Consider the following 19,576-nt stretch of genomic DNA (forward strand, 5'->3'; position numbering starts at 1 on the left):
TGGAAGGATGATGATTTTTGTGGTGATGGTGAATGTTATGTTGCATAGAGATTGAGTTTTTGTCCCAAAGCTCAAAAAACACCATTTATACTACACCATTGAAATCTCAAATGTTTATGATAAATTTTTTTTTGGGAAAAATATATCTTTTATGCATTTTATTTTATATTTTTAAATAATTACCTTATTTAACCATATTAGTAAATATCAAAAGAAAATATTTGTCAAATCTTTTTGAATCTCGCAAAATCTTCTTAAATCTTTTTAGATTTGAATAATAATCAAATATATCTTGAAGATGTTGAATTATTTAGAAGATAACTTACCTTTATTAAGGGAAATTACACATAACTTACCTTTGTTCTTCCTCGCACTCATGAACGAAGTCCTTGGTTCAAGCAAAAGAGGAAGCACAAAGAGGTGGTGTTGTTTTAAAAAAATAATTACAATGTATACGTGAGTATATTTTCACCTTGATACGAAACATTTTCATGAAATTTATTCAATATAACACTGTAAATTGAGAATTCTTACATGTAATGAGCATATATATATATATATATATATATATATATATATAATATATATATTGAAAAGGTATAAATTTATATTTTTAAATTAAACATTTATTTATAAAAGTGTTATAATCATTAGTTTTTTCATATTCTAACTTTGAATGCTTAACATGAAAAACTTATTTCACACTTATAACAATGAAATCACATAAATCACATTCAATCAATAAATTTTCTCTCATATGACTCTTAATCACTTACTTTCATACCAATTTTGATAACTTAAAAACATCAAACATGAATAAACATATACCAATTTCATAATGTAATATATCCAAATCGGTAGTTTCATCCCACTTTGGGAACTTCATACTAGAGACCCAAAAAACCTCTTCCTTTCACAAATTCTTAACTTTCTTTAGACAAAGTAAAATATCACTCGTATATATATCATCATACATTAAACTTCTACTTCTCTTATGAAATTCTCATTTTGTAACGACATTCAAACACAACACTATGCTTCCAAAAATTAAACATTATATTTAAAAAATGAAATTAGCTTCCCATACTTTATATAGTTTGTCTAAATCTGCTATCTTTCTAAAAAAATCACTCTATTTACAAACTGAGACTTAATCAAGAAGGCAAAATTTTAAATCATAAATAAGGAGGGATTCACTAACAACAAAAATAGACACTGACATGAACAAAAGATGAGTTTGTATGCAGGAGAAAACTCATTACTCTTAGTGTTAAAAGATTGGAAACTGAATCGAAATTTAGAAGAAAAAGCAACGTTTTTAGAGAAAATTAGATTTACATAAAACAAAAAGATTTTCTTAAAAAAAAGAAAAGTTTTAAACTATTTAATTTTAAATAGTTGAATGAGTAAAGTAAAAATTAAATAATTTGTTCATTTCCGGTGCTGTGCATCCTCTTCCAACAGGCTACACTCTGCAGCCACCAACACAATACAGAAGCAGAGATAACAGCAGTTTCTCCATATTCCTCTCCTTTTCAACTCTCCCGATCCAAATGTCTTCAACTTCAATCGAGTAAAACCGAAACGATGGCGGAAACCGCAATTTTCTTCGCCGCCACCGGAGAACCTCCTCTGCTACGATTCTTCAACAGCACCTTTCTCTACGTCAAACGGAACCTCATCGCTCACATTTTCCGCTCCCTAAACGACGCCGTCTCACACCACAGGCATCTATTTCCTCTCTCTCACTCCATTTATTTGCATCGCGTCTCTTTCTTTCTTTCAAACTTCTGACCTCAACAGCGTTGTTCCGTGGTTGGTTGCAGGATTTGCTGTGTCGTGGACGTGGCAATTGAGAAAAAGTGTGATGTGTACGCGAGAGATTCTTCGTCGAACGACAGGAGTTTCGGCGCGGACGAGAATGGACGGCACGCCGTTTTCAATGTGCTGGATACTATGCTTAAGGATAGTTTAGAGCGGCTGAAGATGATGAGGTTAGTTTCGATTATTATCGAATTCGAAGAATGAAGTTTAAAGTAATTTGTAGGTTGAATTGAATCACAGTATCATGCAATGCATGTATGTATGTTATGCGGTTGTGTTTTAGATCTTACCATCAATGAAAGATTATTTATGTGATTGGATGAACAACTAGCTGAATAAGTGTCTTGGAGTAAACGGTTCAGTCTTGAGAGAAGAGAAAAACGAAAAAGAAAATAATTAAGTGAAAATCATTTTAAGAGTTCACACGACCTTTCTCGAAGGACCTATATTCTGTGATTTTAAAGAACTTCTAATCTTAACATCGATGTATGGTTGTTTGACCCAGATTTGTTCTCTTCATGTTAAAATGGCTTTCTTGTTAGCTACATCCCCATATATGTATATCTCTATATGTTAGGATAAAGATACAAGGGATTCCAATGTGATTGACTTTTTTGGTTATCACGTATAATGTTGCAGGGAAAATATATGTTTGGTAAAGATAGGTCTAACTATGGGATATGCTTGTGAATTCAAGTATGCTGAACATACAGCTACTATTAGGAGTTTGTGCTTGGACAGGAAGTTGGGAGCAGCTCTTTGCCTTCGGAGGAAAATGGTTATGAAAGGTGTTGTTCCTGATGTGTTTACCCACAACCATATTGTTAACGGGCTGTGCAAAATTGGTTTTCTGGAGAAAGCAGATTGGATTGTTGGAGAGATGTTAGAAATTGGTCCTGGTCCCAATTGTGCGACTTATAACACTTTGATTAAGGGCTATTGCACTGTTAATGACCTGGACAGGGCTTTGTCTCTGTTCTCCACCATGTCCAATGCTAGGGTTCTGCCAAACAGGGTTACTTGTAGTATACTGGTGCGTGCTCTGTGTGAGAAAGGTCTTCTAAAGGGAGCTAAAAGGATGCTCGAAGAAATATTGAAGGATGATGACGAGAAATATATAACTAATTTAGTAACCTCTACTATATTTATGGATAACTACTTTAAGAAAGGAGCAATTTTTCAGGCTCTTAGTCTTTGGAATCAGATGGTTCAAAATTGTACTAAAGTTGATGTTGTAGCTTATAATGTTCTTATCCATGGCTTTTGCAAGAGTCTACAAATGAACCTTGCATATGGATATACATGCGAGATGTATAAGAAAGGTTTACTTCCTGATGTTTTTACGTATAATATTCTTATTGGTGCTCTTTGCAAGGAAGGTAAAACTAGTGAGGCTTGCTATACCCTTGGAGTCATGTCTAGTATGGGAATTATGCCCGATCAAATTACATACCAGCTTGTGATTCGAGGCCTTTGTTTTGATGGAGAGATTGCTAGAGCAAAAAGCTTGCTTTGGTCTATGTTGAACAATTTAATAGTGCCGAAGCCTTTAATATGGAACCTACTAATTGACTTCTACGGACGATATGATGATCTTAGCAATGCACTTTTTACAAGAAATCAGATGCTAGCTTTTGGTGTTCACCCAAATGTATTTACTTACAATGCTTTAATTCTTGCACAAGTGAAGAGTGACAATTTCAATGGTGCTTGCACTCTGAAGGAAGAAATGCTCTCAAAGGATATTTTTCCTGATGTTGTTACCTATAATTTATTGATAGGTGCCGCCTGTAATTTAGGACGTCCTGATTTTGTTCTTCAATTACATGATGAGATGGTGCAGAGAGGGTATGAACCAGATTTAATAACTTACACTGAAATTGTTAGGGTGTTCTGTATTAGAGGTAAGATGAAAGAGGCAGAGGATCTATATGCCAAAATACTAAAATCTGGTTTATTGAATGATCATGTTCCAGTGCAGATTCTATTTAACAAGTACTGCAAAATGAAGGAACCAGTTAGAGCATTTAATTTCTATCAAGACTGGTTAGAAAGTAAAAGGGGAAGTCATCTGTATTAAATTTGACATTCTGCCTGTCTTTGGACATCATGAAGTTTCAAGTTCGGGAAAAAGTGCCACTTGTGCTCAGAAGTCAAACAGCTGAAATTCAGATTTCAACTGAAATGTTGATGATAGCTCTTATCAGTTATGCTTCAGGTGAGTGTTGGCATTTTATTCCACACAATGTACTTCCAGTGAAATCATTGTCAGTGGCTGCATTTCAAACTCTTGCTAAATGTTGAACCTGAATACTAAAGTAGATTTTGGGTTGATTAGTGGACCCATTTTATGTGCTGCTGCTGATTTGTGAATTATTATATATAATTATATACTATATTTTTTTTAAATGAAAGTGGGCAGTGACATTTAACATAATGCATGTGCTGTTTGGAACTTTTGCTTGCTAAATTTTAATCAAATGCTTAACTTGCATTGAAATTTAGTTGCTATAAACCATCCACTTAGGATTAGTGACCTTCCAAATCACCTGCAAACTCACCATTTCCGTGGTCATATTGTATATTTTCCATCTCACGAGGAGCTCAGCTCCATTGTATTGTGTTAGCTGTAGTATCTGCTTAAATCCTGTACAAGACTTCTTTCTTTGAGTATTAGGAGTATTTCCGTATACATTTTGGTCCAGTTTCCCTTTCTGTATCTGGTTTCTATTATCCCTAATTAGAGATGAGATGTATTTGATAGGGGGTTGCCTAGACAGAGGGGGTTTGGTGGTTGTCAATGTCAACAGGTACTCAAGCAATGGGCATTTTGTCCCTCCAGAACCCATTTACTCTGCAGAAATAGCTGAGTTACTTGCTAAAGAAATTGTTAGACTTGCTGGGGGTTCCAAGTTCCATTTTAAGTGGTCAGGGTCCGGGATCCCACATTTGTTATCAAATTGTTGTAAAATACTATCCGCTTGCAGTGACAACTCTGACAAGGAGCTCTGCTTATCAACTTCTGATGGATGAATAAATGAAGGTCTTGACAAGGATTTGGAGTGCTTGAGTTGAGGTGTTCTGCAGTTGACTGGTTGAAACAGTGGTAAATCCTTCACTTCGAGCAGAGTATTGGTACGACATTGTTTACCAGAACACAATGTGCAACTAGAAGCACACTATTCATGTTGGTGACTGAGGTATTTGTAAGAGATGGTTTGGTTGAGGACACGTTTGCACAAGGAGAGTGGGTTTATTTGATGCTAAGGCTCTATAGCCAGCAATTTGTTGCAAGAAAATGATCCATTCCAAGTTGGCAGCTCATTGCTTACGGCCTTTTCAAATTGACGCCAGAATCAGTGGTGTAGCATTGTATGAAACTTCTTGACACAGCTTGTATTTCTTTCTGTTCAATCTTTCAGGTGTCTCTATTGAGCTGTACATTAAATATGCATGGCTGGGCATGTTGTAACATGCAAGACTCTGAATATTTATGCATAATCTTTGCACAGCTGTTTGTGCTTCAACATGAGCTTGTGCACAACTTTGGTCATGCAAATTGGAATGGTCTAATGTGTGGGTTCAGGCTCAAAAGCCTCAGCCTGCAGAAAACTGACCACTGAAGGGCAGAGCTTCTTGAATCCTTAATTGCAACTCTGTCCACTGTTGCAACTGCTATCATGTTGTGGTTGACATGTGTCTTGGATCCTCTTGTCATCTGTGACAAGTCTTCAGCCAACAATGTGTATTTTGAGTTTGATCCTAATCATCGTTTTGTCAAATGCCATGCATCTAATGAAGTTCTTCATGGACAAGTTGGACTCGATGGCCTGAATTAGTTTCCAAGCCTGCTTCATGCCTCTCATACACAACAACAACCTTCTAGTTTTCCTGTTCCAAGTCTAAACACTATTGCTTGCTTCTAATAATACTTTCAATTGTAATGCTCATATTGGCATTTACGATTAGGACATCCCAATTTCAATGTACTTTGTCTTATCTTTCAGTCTTTTAATGTATCTTTCAATAATAAAAGTAGTTTACCTTTTATTTTCAGCTTGTTGTATGGGCAAATCACAGACTTCGTTCTCGTCATTCTGTCACTTCTTATAATTCTCATTTTGAATTAATTCTTAGTGATTTGTGGGGTCCTTCACCTGTGTCATCTACTAATAACTATTCTTACTATATTTTCTTTGTGGATGCTTATTTGATATTTACTTGGGTAATTCTTCTAAAATGCAAAGTGGATGCATTGTTCGTTATCCAACAATTGCAATCCATGGTTGAATTGCAATTTGACACAAATAAAGGCAGTGCAAACTGATTGCAGTGGTGAATTTTGCCCTTCTCATGATTATCCCACTTCTTATAATCTCAGAACTATATTTCTCTTACATGTCATTAGAATGGCACAATTGAAAGGAAACGTCATCACAATGTTGAAATGGGCCTTACACTTCTCAATCAAGCTTCTCTTACTATGACCTATTGGGACCTTCCCTTTCTTACAACAATGTATCTCATCTACAAAATACTTTCTGCTTCTGTAAATTTTGGTGTACCATATACACTTCTTTTCGGGATAGCACTTGGCTATGGTTTTCTCAGACTTTTTGGATGTGCTCGCTTTCCCTTTTTTAAACCATACAGTTCATATAAACTTTATTTTCGTTATCAAAATGTATCTGTTAAGTGCCTCCTCAAACAATAGACTTAAGATTAAAAGGAGAGAACATGATAACAACCCACATCCACCCAAATATATCTAAAGATTTTACTTTCAATGAAAACAAGTTTCCTTATACTGAAAAATTTCTCTCTACCCAATTAACTACAATATCAGTCTTCCCTCTTGCTTCTTCTAATATACCCATAGTCTCACCATCCCAAATAGCTATACCTAACATCACACCTGTTTAGGTCTCATAAGCTCCATCCTCATCTCCTATACCTACCATTACACCTATATAAATCTCATATGTTCCATCCTCATAACCTTCCTCAACCGCCTTTTCTCCCTCAATGATGTCCACATCACTATACATCTAATACAAAACCTAGTCAATCATCGAACCTTTAAACATTCATCTTATGCAAACTAGATCCAAAGTTGGTACTTTACAAACTTGTGTTCATCCTATCCTTCTTCTTGCCTACTTAGAATCTACCACAACGAAACAAGCTTGTCAAGATTCGTAATCATTTCATGTTATGAAGGACAAAATCTTTGCTCTACATAATAGCAGTTGGTCTCTTGTTTCACTTCCACCTCACAAGAACACTTAGGATGTAAATTGGTGTTTCAGATTAAGGAAATCCTGATGTTACTATTTGTGTTGGAAGTCCCACATCGACTAGAGATAAGGCCAATTCATAGTATATAAGTAGGTGCAAACCTCACCTTAAAAGCCAGTTTTGTGGGGTTGAGTTAGGCTTAAAGTCTACTCTTTAACATGGTATCAGAGCCAGGTTAGAACCTATCCTAGTAAGATTTATGTGGACATATTGTTCCACCCGCTATTGGGCCACAATATAGCCATTGTCCTGCCCCAACTGTATAACAACAAAGTCCGTTTTTTTCCTTTCTATTTGCCCTTTGTTCAGCACCACCTGTCCTCTCCAAATTATTTTTTTCTTCCTCTTTTCGACCGCTTTAACACCTTATCACCTATTTTTAGTTTTGAACTTGGTGGTATTTTTATTTGATCGTGTTGTTATTTGAATTTCTAGAGTTGCAATTTTCATTAATTATATGACTATTTTCCATTATTTTTGAATTACAATTATATTTCTACATTTTTAGTTATTTATGTGCATATACTGTATTTTATTTTTGTTTGCCTTGTTTCCGTCATAACCCATTGCGGCTTCTAATATATTTTCATGAAGGATTCTTGGGGTTGCTGATATTTTTTCTTATTTGATATTTTGATATTCCTGATAATTATTGTGAAAAAAATTATGAAAGAGGGAATTACTAGATCCAAATAACGTGACAAAGGACAATTTCACATCTTGCACCAAGATTCCAACAAAAGTGAAAGAAGACCTTTAGAAGTTATTTAGTGATAAAGAAGTCACCTGTATAAATCCTATAAATAATGCGGCTGATGGTGATAATGAGAGCGAAGATGAAGTTGAAATTTCTATATCTAGTAATGTTAAGGGGAGAAAGAGTGGTGGTAAAAAAGGGCGATTGATATGTTTAGTAGAAATCCAACTGTTGCAATACAAAAAGGAAACTAAGACAAGCTAATATGAATGAGGCACGTGACCTTCTTTCTGGTCCCAAACATGCTTGTCATTTAACCTTGTTAGATTGAAGAGCTTTCAGGCTATGATAAATGTGATTGTTAGATCTTTTTGCTCCATTCATTTGAAGTGGATTCTATACTGATGACTTTGCCAAAGAAAATAGGACAGCCATAACTCCTGGTGAAAAACTCAAACACTTTCATAGAAGTTATTGTGAGTGTTCTGAATTGCTTTACGTTATAGTGTTTAATTTTGAAGTTGTTTTTTATTTTATAGCTCAATGGTGGAAAAATTATGGTCAAGCAGTTTCAAACTTGCAAAAGCTAGCAATCAAGATTTTAATCTTGACATTTAGCTTATTGGGATGTGAGTGCAATTGGAATGTATTTGAGCAAGTAATAGTTATTCTTCATCACTCATTTCTTTATTAATAATTTTCTTTTTAGAAAGTAGGGATAAAATTGATTCACATTTTACTTATTCAAAACACAGATTCATTCAAAAAGGAGAAATAGGAGTGACAGTAAACAATTGTATGATTGGTTTACATCAAGAATAAATAAAATAACTTGCTCAAAAATACAACATTTGAGATGAAATTGATCATATTGTATGACATTGTTGAGTGGTTAGTGGGACAAGTGGATGATGCTAATGATAATGAAGATCCTACTCTTAATTGGGCAATTGTTTATAAAGTTTCATGTGTTGGAGAGCCAATAATTTATACAAGGAGAAAACAAGCAATAAAAGAAAGCAACTATCAAGTGGTGGTATTACTATTGGATCTTCCCATGCTTCCATGAAATATCCAGGTGCAACATCAGCTCCAACACGAATTTAATCTTGCTGGCTCTGATTCTGAGTTTAAAGAATTTGAAGAATTACAAACTTTCTCAAGACTTGATGTGAAGGGGGAAGAGGAGGGATATGCCCCATTTGATAACATTAAAGATAGTTTAGATTGGGAATGAAGAAAAGCCAGATGATTAGAATTTAGAAGTTTAGAACATTTGTTTTATGGTTTGTTGTTATCTTCAGTCTTGAACTTGAACTTGGGGTTTTTCTATTTGATTTTATTGTTATTTGAATTTCTGAATTTGCCAATATTATTAATTAGATAGTTTTCTTTCATTATTTTTCATTATTTTCATGAAGAATTATATTTCTGCATTTTTTTTTATATATTTTCATTAATTTATACATTTTTCATTATTTTATTATTTTCATTAATTAGATATAATTTGCCAATACAATTATATTTCTGCATTTTTTTATTATTCGTATGTATGTATTGTATTTCTTTTTCTACTATGCTTCCACCATAACCTGTTCTGACTTCAGAAATATTTTCATGAAGAATTTTTGGAGTTGTCCATATTTTCTGTTATCTTGATAATAACACTGGTCGCTAGGGAGGACGAGTAAAGGGTATTGTGTTTCTGTAGGTACTTTTGAGGAGACTGAGGTTATCTCTCTTTGCAATGACCCAGTCCTTCGATGATATCCATTGCTGTTGATAAATTCTTTTCTAGTTCAATTTTGTCACTTATCTGTTTCTCCACTGCATAACTCAATAGATCTTTTGACATCGTTTTTAGTAATACTTGGTGGCTTTCTATCCGTTGTGCTTCTTTGCATCGGTGGTGGTGTTCTAACAACGTAGCTGCCTTGGCACTAATTATCTGTATAAACATGTGATAGGTTTTCAGACCTATAATGAGATGTTTTAGAAACTGCAGATCTTTATTCCAACAACATACCAAGTTTCCTCCAATGTGGAGAAACCCACTCTCTGCTCTTCCTATTTTTTTCAGAATGTACAAAAAACAATGAAAAACTGCTAAAAACAACTGCCTACACAAACTTTATAAAAGTCTGAGACAATAAAACCTACCCACAGACAATTATAACTGTCTGTCCCTTTTATTTCTCCTAATATAAACATTTCCCTTGAACCTATCAACATGTTAAACCAAATATAACTGAATCAAAAACTAATGATGGAATTTGTACATCAATTTTCTAAGTGATTGATGACTTGTTTCTTTTTACTTTCTCAACTCAAGAAGCAGAAAGTTGTGAATTTTCCTGTTCTCCAAGCTTCGTACCTGCCATAGAATTCTTGATTATTCATACATATTTGTATTTATGCTAACCGTCATTTTATCTAAATTATATTCAGAAGGAGCAATTGGAAGAAGTGCTGCTTCTCCTGCAGTCGGAGGTTATCATAACAAATGTCTACAATTGTACCATTGAGAGGCTACTGGCACTAAATGGGCCGAGTGTGCCACACAGAAAACCTGGGGAATAATAGGTACTGTTACATTTGTTCGTAATGCTGAAGGATTCAAACGGCAACTGTAGGTTGGTGTGCTTGTAAATGTTAACAACGAGTGTGGTTTAGCCAACATATTTGGTAGTGATTTTCTTATTGGCGAATAAATGAATAATTTGAATGTACTAAAATGTAGCTTTATTTTACAATGTATTTGATAATTTACAATAGTTTAGTTGCAGCCACTAGGAAATTTTTCACGGAGGGAAATATGTCAGCCAGGGGTTATTTTCTGGTAATTATTGTTAAATGTTTACTTACTCTGAAAATATCGGAATGTTGAGACAAGATGTCTATGTTTTTTCTCCGTTTGATTGATGTTGCAAGTGTTAAATTGAGAAATTGTACTTGGAGAACAGGCATTACAAGCTGATTGAGAAATTGTGCGTTTCAGCCTCCTAAAAGAGGTAAGCTATGGACTATGATTATTGACTTGTTGGTGTTGTTGATCTTAAGTTAGATTTAGAGCTTCATTTCACCATCTGCTTAGTAAATAATTTTGTTAGATGTATGGTGTTTTATTTATTTATTTATTTATCTATCAAGATTAAGATCTAATTCTGAATGAGGAATAATGCTTTCAGAATTTATGGTATTATATGTAAGTTTTCGGGTATTGATAACTTTTTTTCACTCCATTAATTCTTCTGAAGTAAAAGTTTCCATTCTAAATTTTTGGGTATTGATAAGTTTTTCTGTGAATTCGAGATTGGAGGATTATGGCTGATATTTTGGTAGTTTCGTGCTAAGGGTTTTGTTATTACTATGACAAGCTTGAATGATTAAAGCGGCTTACGAAATAGTTCAAAGCTTTTGTAGAGGCAGCTAGGTCCAACTTTAAATATATTTTTTTTATTATTATTATCATTTCATAATATGAAATGAAAGGGAGTAGATTCAATAAAAAAAGCATTATATATTAAGAATGGTAACGGGTTTAATAAACAAAAGTTTTCATGAGAGTCGTATTAGCATGAACTTATTTGAAATTAATTTATTATTTTAGCAAATTTGTTTGAAGGATATTGATGCTCTACACATATTTTTTATGTTCATAAAATTTGAATTGTATTACATTAAATAATATTTAAAATTTAAGGTAAATGATATATATGTATGTAACAAATAAGAAGGGGAACTACCCAATTTTTTACTTTTGTTTTTCACTATCATGTTTTTCTAAGTATTTAGAAAAAAAAAATCAATTATAAATCATCACAAACAAAATCCAACAAAATCAATCAGGTAACAGTCTTTATTTTGTCATTGTATTCCAATTAAATTTTATAAAATTACTCTACATCCAACCTTAACGCATAAAATCATTGCTAGTTCCGAATATTTTTAAAGTGATAATTGTATGATAAACATTTACAACGACGAAAGACAAAAGAAAAAAAGAATTAAACAGCAGAGTTTTTTTTTTCCTTTTTAAATAATAGATAGACTGAGATTGAAATAAGGTTAAGAAAACAAAAAATGAAAACATTAAACCATCGTAACATCTTAAGAAAAACTTTAACAAACCAAACGTGTGTGTGTGTGTGTATATATATATATATATATATATATATATATATATAATATGTATTAAAAAATATTCTAAAATACACCTAAGATGTGACTTGCTAACTTATATTAACTTACTTTTTACAAGGTCCAAGTTAGCAAATTATAACTATAAATTTCATAAAATATACTCTAAATGAAACTTGTTAACTTTTTTTTTCTTCAAAAATAAGAGGGTGCATGTTAATAAAATTTTACTTATATTAACTATCAAAATTCAGAGAAAACACACACTGATACCTTAAGTAGTTATGTGATTTATTACTAACTAATCTTTATCTTTTGACTTTATATTACTAATTTGTAAATTTACTCCTCACATTAAAAAAAAAATTCTCACACAGGCCTTTTCATTCAAAACAAAGCGTTATTCCTTCTAAAAATAAAATAATTAACCTACAATCTAGATTACAGAAATCCTAATTAAAATCGAAGCACACTAGTTTGAAGATAAGATGGAATGTTTATTCTTTTTCTTTTTATCTGAAAACTTAATATGCCAAAAAACAGTAGCTATTAAAATTGAACCACGCTTTCTTTTTTGTGATGATAAGATGGAATTTTCTTTAACATGAAAAGTGATGCATAGGAAGTAGGAAACAACCGTACTAAAACCATGTTTCATAGGTTTCTATGCATGCAGAAATTTTGAAAAGAAAGAGTATATAGGTCGTGGTCCATCTTCCTTTTACACACTCACTCAAACCTTTTCGATTTGTTTTCAGTTATACACTTTCTCTTCCTTTCATCGTGCACCTTCTTTTTTCTTTTTCAAACCATGTTTTACTAAAAACATATATAAATATGCTCACAAAAAATTGCAACTGTGACCAATTCAGATGTATAGTTAAAAGTCTAACATTACTTGGAGATGAATTTATCACATGAATAATATATATGAAAAATACTTTCACACTCATTGTTTTAATATTTGAATTGAAGGTATTCTCAAATCTTATATTGATGGTTAAACTCCAAATACTTTAATAAAAAATTTTGTATATATGGTTTCTTTTCAAAGCAATTTTTTTATATGATAGAAATTAAATAAATTTATTTAAAACACAAAAAAATCGAACTACTCTATTCAAATAATTTTTTATTTTTTATTGAAGTGATTAAATTTCCTCACACTATAAAAGTTCCTTATCAAAATCCTATGCAAAATTCATCTATATAATAGTCAATCTTAATTGTTCATAAGCACAGGTTATGAATTAAAGAAAAACGTGCAGCTGAGGTACAATTATCAGTGTTACTCTCACTGATATATCACATCTCCAAATCCTCCCAAAAACTTTCGAGAATCACATGAACTGTAGCTGTTGCCTCCACCACCTGATAAAGAACACACTTTTCTCTATCTGTCACTGTAATCTGTTACAAAAACACTAATGCTTTTTTGCAAACCATGTGAATTCCTCCGAATTCTCGTATTTAGTTTCCATATACAATGTCTCTCCATAAAAAAAATAAAAAAATTACACCACCATCACCAAATCATATATGTAACATGTTTCTAAGACAGTTATCATAAACTCACTGTCTGATATACATAGTACTCCGCGAGGGTCTGTGTGTGGACGTTTATTTCGTCACTGCATATCAGTGCTTATACTATTCACTCCTTTTTCGGATACACTATTTTGGTACCACTCTAAAAGATCTTTTACCAGTTAGAAGTATTTTACGTGTATATAAACTCATATCCATTTCTTATTTTATAGGTCTCTTACCAATGAAAGTATTTTATGTGTATATAAATTCATATTCATCTCTTATTTTATCTTACGTGAGACTTTGTTTGTAGTCAACTGTGAGTTTAATAAATATGCATTTTTACTTCAATCCTTTAGATATTTTTAAGTAACAGAATGGTAACAGAAATTTCATATTCTAAATTGAACAATCAATCCCTTGTATACTTGCTGATTGATGGTATATTATTTGAAGATAGTTGAAATTGAAATGAATATATAAAAAGTATTAAAGAAAAGAAAAGGGTAGAAAAGGGTGAAAAAAAATGTGTCTCTGTCCAACTAAATTGTGTAGGCTGGAGTCATTGAATCTAGGGCACACATTTCCCACAAAGGCCTAGAAAGTCCCTTTCTTATTGGTCATGCTTTCACTCAGAGATTCCATTTTTGTCAAAGAGCACAAAAACACACACTCTTTCTCTCTCACTAACCTTTGCATAATCATGTGTATGTGTGTGCATAAAAAAAACTGTTGCAGAAGTGAACTTGGACATCCCATTATGTGGAAAAATGGACCCTATACAGATTTGGCCTGCCCTTCAGCTGCTGACTTATTGCCACTCTTCAGTAGTGTTGTGCAACTGCTGCTGTCGGGAGATCAACTCTCTCCCTTCCACAACTAAAGCCTAACCCTAAACTCAATTCATTATTTTGGTGGTCATGGAACTCTGCATCTGTGTAACTTTCACCACCAAGCAAATATATTTCTTATGGATTTTTCTTTCCTAAATATTCTTCACTATCCATAACACCAACTCTTACACAAACTCATTTCGGTTTTCTTACGTGTATAAGCAAATTTAAAAAGCATTTTATGGATATAGATAATTTTTAAAAGTTACTCATTTAAGCAAGTCGTGGGCCCATACTACTTTAAATGAAGAAGTTATGCCTCCTGACACGAGTCAGAGGTGAAATCGTGCACCCCTAAAACTATTTCAGACATCGGTAAATCGATTAGCAAACTTTGTAATCAATTATAGAAGGCTGAACTCATCAATTAGAGGTCTCTTGATAATTGATTACAAGTCTCATCGTTTGTTAATTATTAGTAATTATTAGAATTTCCATTTAAATTGTTACCATTTGAATTATTAATTATTAATATTTTCATGTAATAATAAAAATGTTAATTTGTATATAATTAGTAATTACTACAATTTCTATTTAAATGTAATAATAAAAATGTTAATTTGTATATAATTAGTAATTATTACAATTTTCATTTAAATGTAATAATAGAAATGTTAATTTATATATAATTAATATATAAATTATATGTAGTGATGCCGTTTGGTGTGACGAACGCGCCAGCAATCTTCATGGACTACATGAACAGGATATTTCGACCATATCTGGACAAGTTCGTAGTGGTCTTCATTGATGATATCCTGATTTACTCCAAGAGCCATGAAGAGCATGAAAAACACTTGCGGTTTGTACTTGGCGTGTTGAGGGAGAAGGAACTGTACGCCAAGTTATCAAAGTGTGAATTTTGGATGAAGAGCGTACAGTTCTTGGGGCACGTTGTATCGGCTGAAGGAATCTCTGTGGACCCGGCAAAGGTACGAGCAGTTATGGAATGGGAAAGTCCGCGTTCGGTCACGGAAGTAAGGAGTTTCGTTGGTCTCGCGGGCTACTATCGACGCTTCATTGAAGGATTTTCTAAGATAGTAGCGCCACTGACACAGCTCACGCGCAAGGATCACCCGTTCGCTTGGACCGATCGGTGTGAAGGGAGTTTCCAGGAACTTAAGCGGAGGTTGACGAGCGCTCCGGTTTTAGCGATTCCAGACACTGCCAAACCATTCGAAGTCTATTGCGATGCCTCTCATCTAGGTTTGGGCTGTGTGCTGATGCAAGAGAGACGAGCAGTGGCATACGCCTCTCGACAGTTGAAAATTCACGAGAAGAACTACCCAACGCACGACCTGGAGTTAGCAGCGGTCGTTTTTGCACTGAAGATTTGGAGACATTACTTGTACGGACCTACTTTCCAAGTTTTCAGTGATCACAAGAGTCTCAAGTACCTCTTTGATCAGAAGGAGTTGAATATGAGGCAGAGGAGGTGGCTTGAGTTCTTGAAGGATTATGATTTCGAGCTACTCTACCATCCAGGAAAGGCGAACGTGGTAGCGGACGCTCTAAGCAGAAAAGTGGTACATGTGTCGTCCATGATGGTGCGCGAGCTGAGTTTGGTGGAAAGCTTTAGAGACCTAAGGTTACAATTCGAGCTGGAGTCGAACAGTATCAAGTGTTGTAACCTTAGAATATCCAGCGACGTGTTTGAGCGGATCAGAACGAAGCAACGAGAGGATGAAGAGTTAGTGAAGATATTTAATGCCCTCGGTACGGATCAGGCTAAAGAGTTTAACACTGGAACGGACGGTTTCTTACGTTATCAGGGCCGGACGTGCATTCCGAATGATGGAGATCTGAAGAGAATTATTCTGGAGGAAGGTCACCACAGCCGTCTTAGCATGCATCCTGGCATGACCAAGATGTATCAAGACCTCCGGAAATCATTTTGGTGGCCTGGAATGAAGAGTGATGTCGCTCGTTTTGTGGCATCATGTTTAACTTGCCAGCGTGCAAAGGCTGAACACCAACGACCAGGCGGCTTACTTCAGCAGTTGGAGATTCCCGAATGGAAGTGGGATAGCATATCCATGGACTTCGTGACTCACCTACCACGTACGATCAGAAATCATGACTCAATTTGGGTGATCGTGGATCGACTGACGAAGAGCGCCCATTTCCTGGCAGTAAATTTGAAGATGTCGATGACCAATCTGGCCAAGCTCTACATTCAGGAAATTGTTCGTCTGCATGGAGTGCCGTCGAGCATAATTTCTGACCGAGACACAAGGTTCACTTCACGGTTTTGGCAGTCACTTCAAAGCGAGCTCGGTAGTAAGTTACAAATGAGTTCGGCTTATCACCCTCAGACGGACGGCCAGTCTGAACGGACCATCCAGACGCTGGAAGATTTGCTGAGAACGTGCGTCCTAGATCACTTAGGCGCCTGGGATGAGGTCCTGCCGCTAGTGGAGTTCACGTACAACAACAGTTTCCAGGCGAGTATTGGAATGGCACCGTTTGAAGCACTTTATGGGAGGAAGTGTCGAACACCACTTTGCTGGTTCCAGGAAGGAGAGAACGTGCTAACTGGACCCGAACTTATCCAGCAGACGACAGAAAAAGTGAAGTTAATCCAGGAGAGGTTGAAAACGTCGAGGAGCAGGCAGAAGTTCTATGCCGACAAGAGAAGAAGACCGTTAGAGTTCAAAGCTGGCGATCACGTATTCCTTAGACTGAATCCAACCACGGGAGTCGGCAGAGCTATGCGACCAAAGAAATTATCCCCGAAGTTCGTCGGACCCTATCAAATACTAAGGAAGATTGGCCCAGTGGCGTACGAGCTAGCATTACCTCCTCAACTCTCAAATCTTCATCCTGTCTTCCACGTTTCCCAGCTCCGGAAGTACATAGCCAACCCTTCTCATGTTTTGGAGTTGGAAGACGTCCAATTGCGTCCAGATCGAACGTTGGAGTTGCAGCCTGTGCGAATTGAAGAAAGCAATACTAGATATTACAAGAAGAAAGCTGTTCGAATGGTGAAAGTGTTATGGGACGCAAGAACTGGTGACTCAACGTGGGAAGTGGAGAGCGCCATGAGGGACTTGTATCCACACTTGTTTACGGGTAAGTTTTTAATTTTCGAGGACGAAAATTTTTGTAGTTAGGGAGAATGTAAGACCCTTGATATTTAGCAAAGATAATTTCTGACATCCTCACCATTAATGCACGCCACATCATTTCTCAGCCATTAAAACCCACTACCTAATCTGATCCCCTCCCTCTCTGGCATACACGGAAAGCCACGCCCATCATTTCTCTGAAACATTAAAAATGTACCAAACACTGCATGCACACACGCAACCTGTCGCGGGAGAAGCTTCCCATTTCAGAGTTGGTGTGCAGGTGTCAACTTGGGAAACGTTCGTTCGAACGAACGTGAGTTTAACACAACTAGAATTTTTGAAGACTCTCTCTCTCACCTGCACCATTCATCTTCTTCCTCAGAACCCAACTTTTCGTTTTCTCCAACTTCTCTCTAGAAGCCTTCACCTTCTCTTTACTGTAACTCATCACCTTCTTCTCCGCTCACGTTTCAGAACCGTAGAAACGTTCCTGGCACCGTGAGCTTCAATCCGAACCGAACAGATCCTAGTTCTGTAACCGATTAAGGGAAAGTTGTTGAGCGAAACCTGAGGGTAGAACGCTGTTAGAGGTCGAACAAAACCTTGCTTTTCGGGAGTACACTGCTATCCAGGTAAGGGAAGCTTAGTAATTTAATTTATACCTGTATGTTGTATGTAAACATGATATGAACTGAATGTATGAGATGTATGTCGATTGAGTATGCATGGTCGAACGTTGCTTTACTGAATAAATATGATATATGTTGGTTGAAATGTATGATATGAGTGATACGTATGAATACGAAATATACATGCTTAGGAACGAGAGAATGTAAGTGAAACTTGAATATCAACTTCCCTATGATAACGTATGTCCGACATTAAACGGTTCTCGACCGTTTGGTGTTCTAGTAAACTTCTTTGAATTGGAATACTTTCATTTGGGAAGGGTTCTGGTCGAGCATGAGCTATGTAGGTCTTCTACTTAGAGCTCATAATGAGCAGTGTCGATCTTACACGTAGTAATCGTATTGGGTAGTGCTCGGTCTTACACCAAGCGCTCTTACTCTTTTCTTGAAAACCCTTCTTAATACATGTCGTCCATCTGTGTCGATCAACAGTGTCGAGCACCCTTATACAGATCATCCATCTGTGTCGACCGACAGTGTCGAGCATCCTTGAAATACAGATCATTCATCTGTGTCGATCAACAGTGTCGAGCACCCTTATATAGATCATCCATCTGTGTCGACCGACAGTGTCGAGCATCCTTGAAATACAGATCATTCATCTGTGTCGACCGACAGTGTCGAGCAACCTTCTTAATACAGGTCGTCCATTTGGGTCGACCGACAGTGTCGAGCACCCGTGTTAACACAGGTCGTTCATCTATCTGGTAGTCGGTATTACTTTATTTTGGAACGGGGTAAATTCTTCAGTCTCGTTCCTCACGTTTGTCCTCGTCATAAAGAGGGCTGAAAGTTCAATATTTACGTACTCGGACTGAAAGACAAAAATGAAAATAAAGGTGAAAGATTTTGAATGAGGAACATTATATGAGGTGATTAAATGTTTATGAATTTTGTACGAGTGTTCCAAGGAGGAACGACTCACATATATTGAATATGGAATTTTGTAAAGTATGACTGTGGGCATGCTAATGCTGGCTTGGTCCATCCTGATATTCCGTGATACTCATCTTCACGTAGAGGAGAGTAATTCATGCGTGGGAATGACAGGAGGTCCTTAGTCCATAAGTTAACATGGGCGACGTAAGAAATGGACTAACCTCGAGTGGCAGCTGTCGAGTGTATCCCAGTTACTACACCACTCGGGTGCAAGGACGCCTGTAGCTACACAGATTCATACAGTCCGGACGGTCTGTCTAGAAATAGTTGTTGGATATTTGTTTATTTATTTAGATTGAATCATTCTGGTATGTTTGACTGGATTGAATTGATACTTTAATGTACAAATTAAATTACATAAGCTTACCCTGTGTTCTCTTCTTTGTGTTGTCGATCGTCTTTGTACGTCCGTCTTGTCATTGCGATGATCATCCATGTGGATGGGAGCAGATGGAAGTGAGCTGCTGGAAGAGGCGCTGGCAGAAGAAATTTCGG

The 19,576-nt window shown here is 35.6% G+C and overlaps 2 protein-coding genes across 5 annotated transcripts; both read left to right on the forward strand.

Annotated features, from left to right (window-relative positions):
• The first annotated feature begins 1,435 nt into the window (after positions 1-1,435).
• On the forward strand, positions 1,436-10,855 carry LOC124820584 (uncharacterized). 4 transcript variants are annotated; one of them, XR_007027375.2, is made up of 4 exons: positions 1,436-1,727; positions 1,827-1,994; positions 2,464-4,042; positions 10,268-10,855. XR_007027375.2 is itself a non-coding variant. In XM_047292308.2 (3 exons), exons 1-3 carry the CDS (start codon positions 1,588-1,590, stop codon positions 3,902-3,904), a joined length of 1,749 nt encoding a protein of 582 aa, XP_047148264.2. In that variant the 5' UTR covers positions 1,436-1,587; the 3' UTR covers positions 3,905-4,095. The 4 variants fall into 4 exon arrangements, 1 of the variants encoding a protein (XP_047148264.2); XR_015785150.1 differs by lacking the exon at positions 10,268-10,855 and adding an exon at positions 4,589-5,914; XR_015785151.1 differs by lacking the exon at positions 10,268-10,855 and adding an exon at positions 4,812-5,914.
• A 5,983-nt stretch (positions 10,856-16,838) lies between these two features.
• LOC148202571 (uncharacterized) lies at positions 16,839-18,960 on the forward strand. The gene is made up of 2 exons (XM_088109658.1): positions 16,839-17,454; positions 18,893-18,960. Exons 1-2 carry the CDS (start codon positions 16,839-16,841, stop codon positions 18,958-18,960), a joined length of 684 nt encoding a protein of 227 aa, XP_087965784.1.
• Positions 18,961-19,576: the final 616 nt, after the last annotated feature.

This window comes from Vigna umbellata, chromosome 3 (genome assembly GCF_029865625.1).
Source record: "Vigna umbellata cultivar VRB3 chromosome 3, Vumbellata_1.0, whole genome shotgun sequence".
NCBI classification, from domain to species: domain Eukaryota; kingdom Viridiplantae; phylum Streptophyta; class Magnoliopsida; order Fabales; family Fabaceae; genus Vigna; species Vigna umbellata.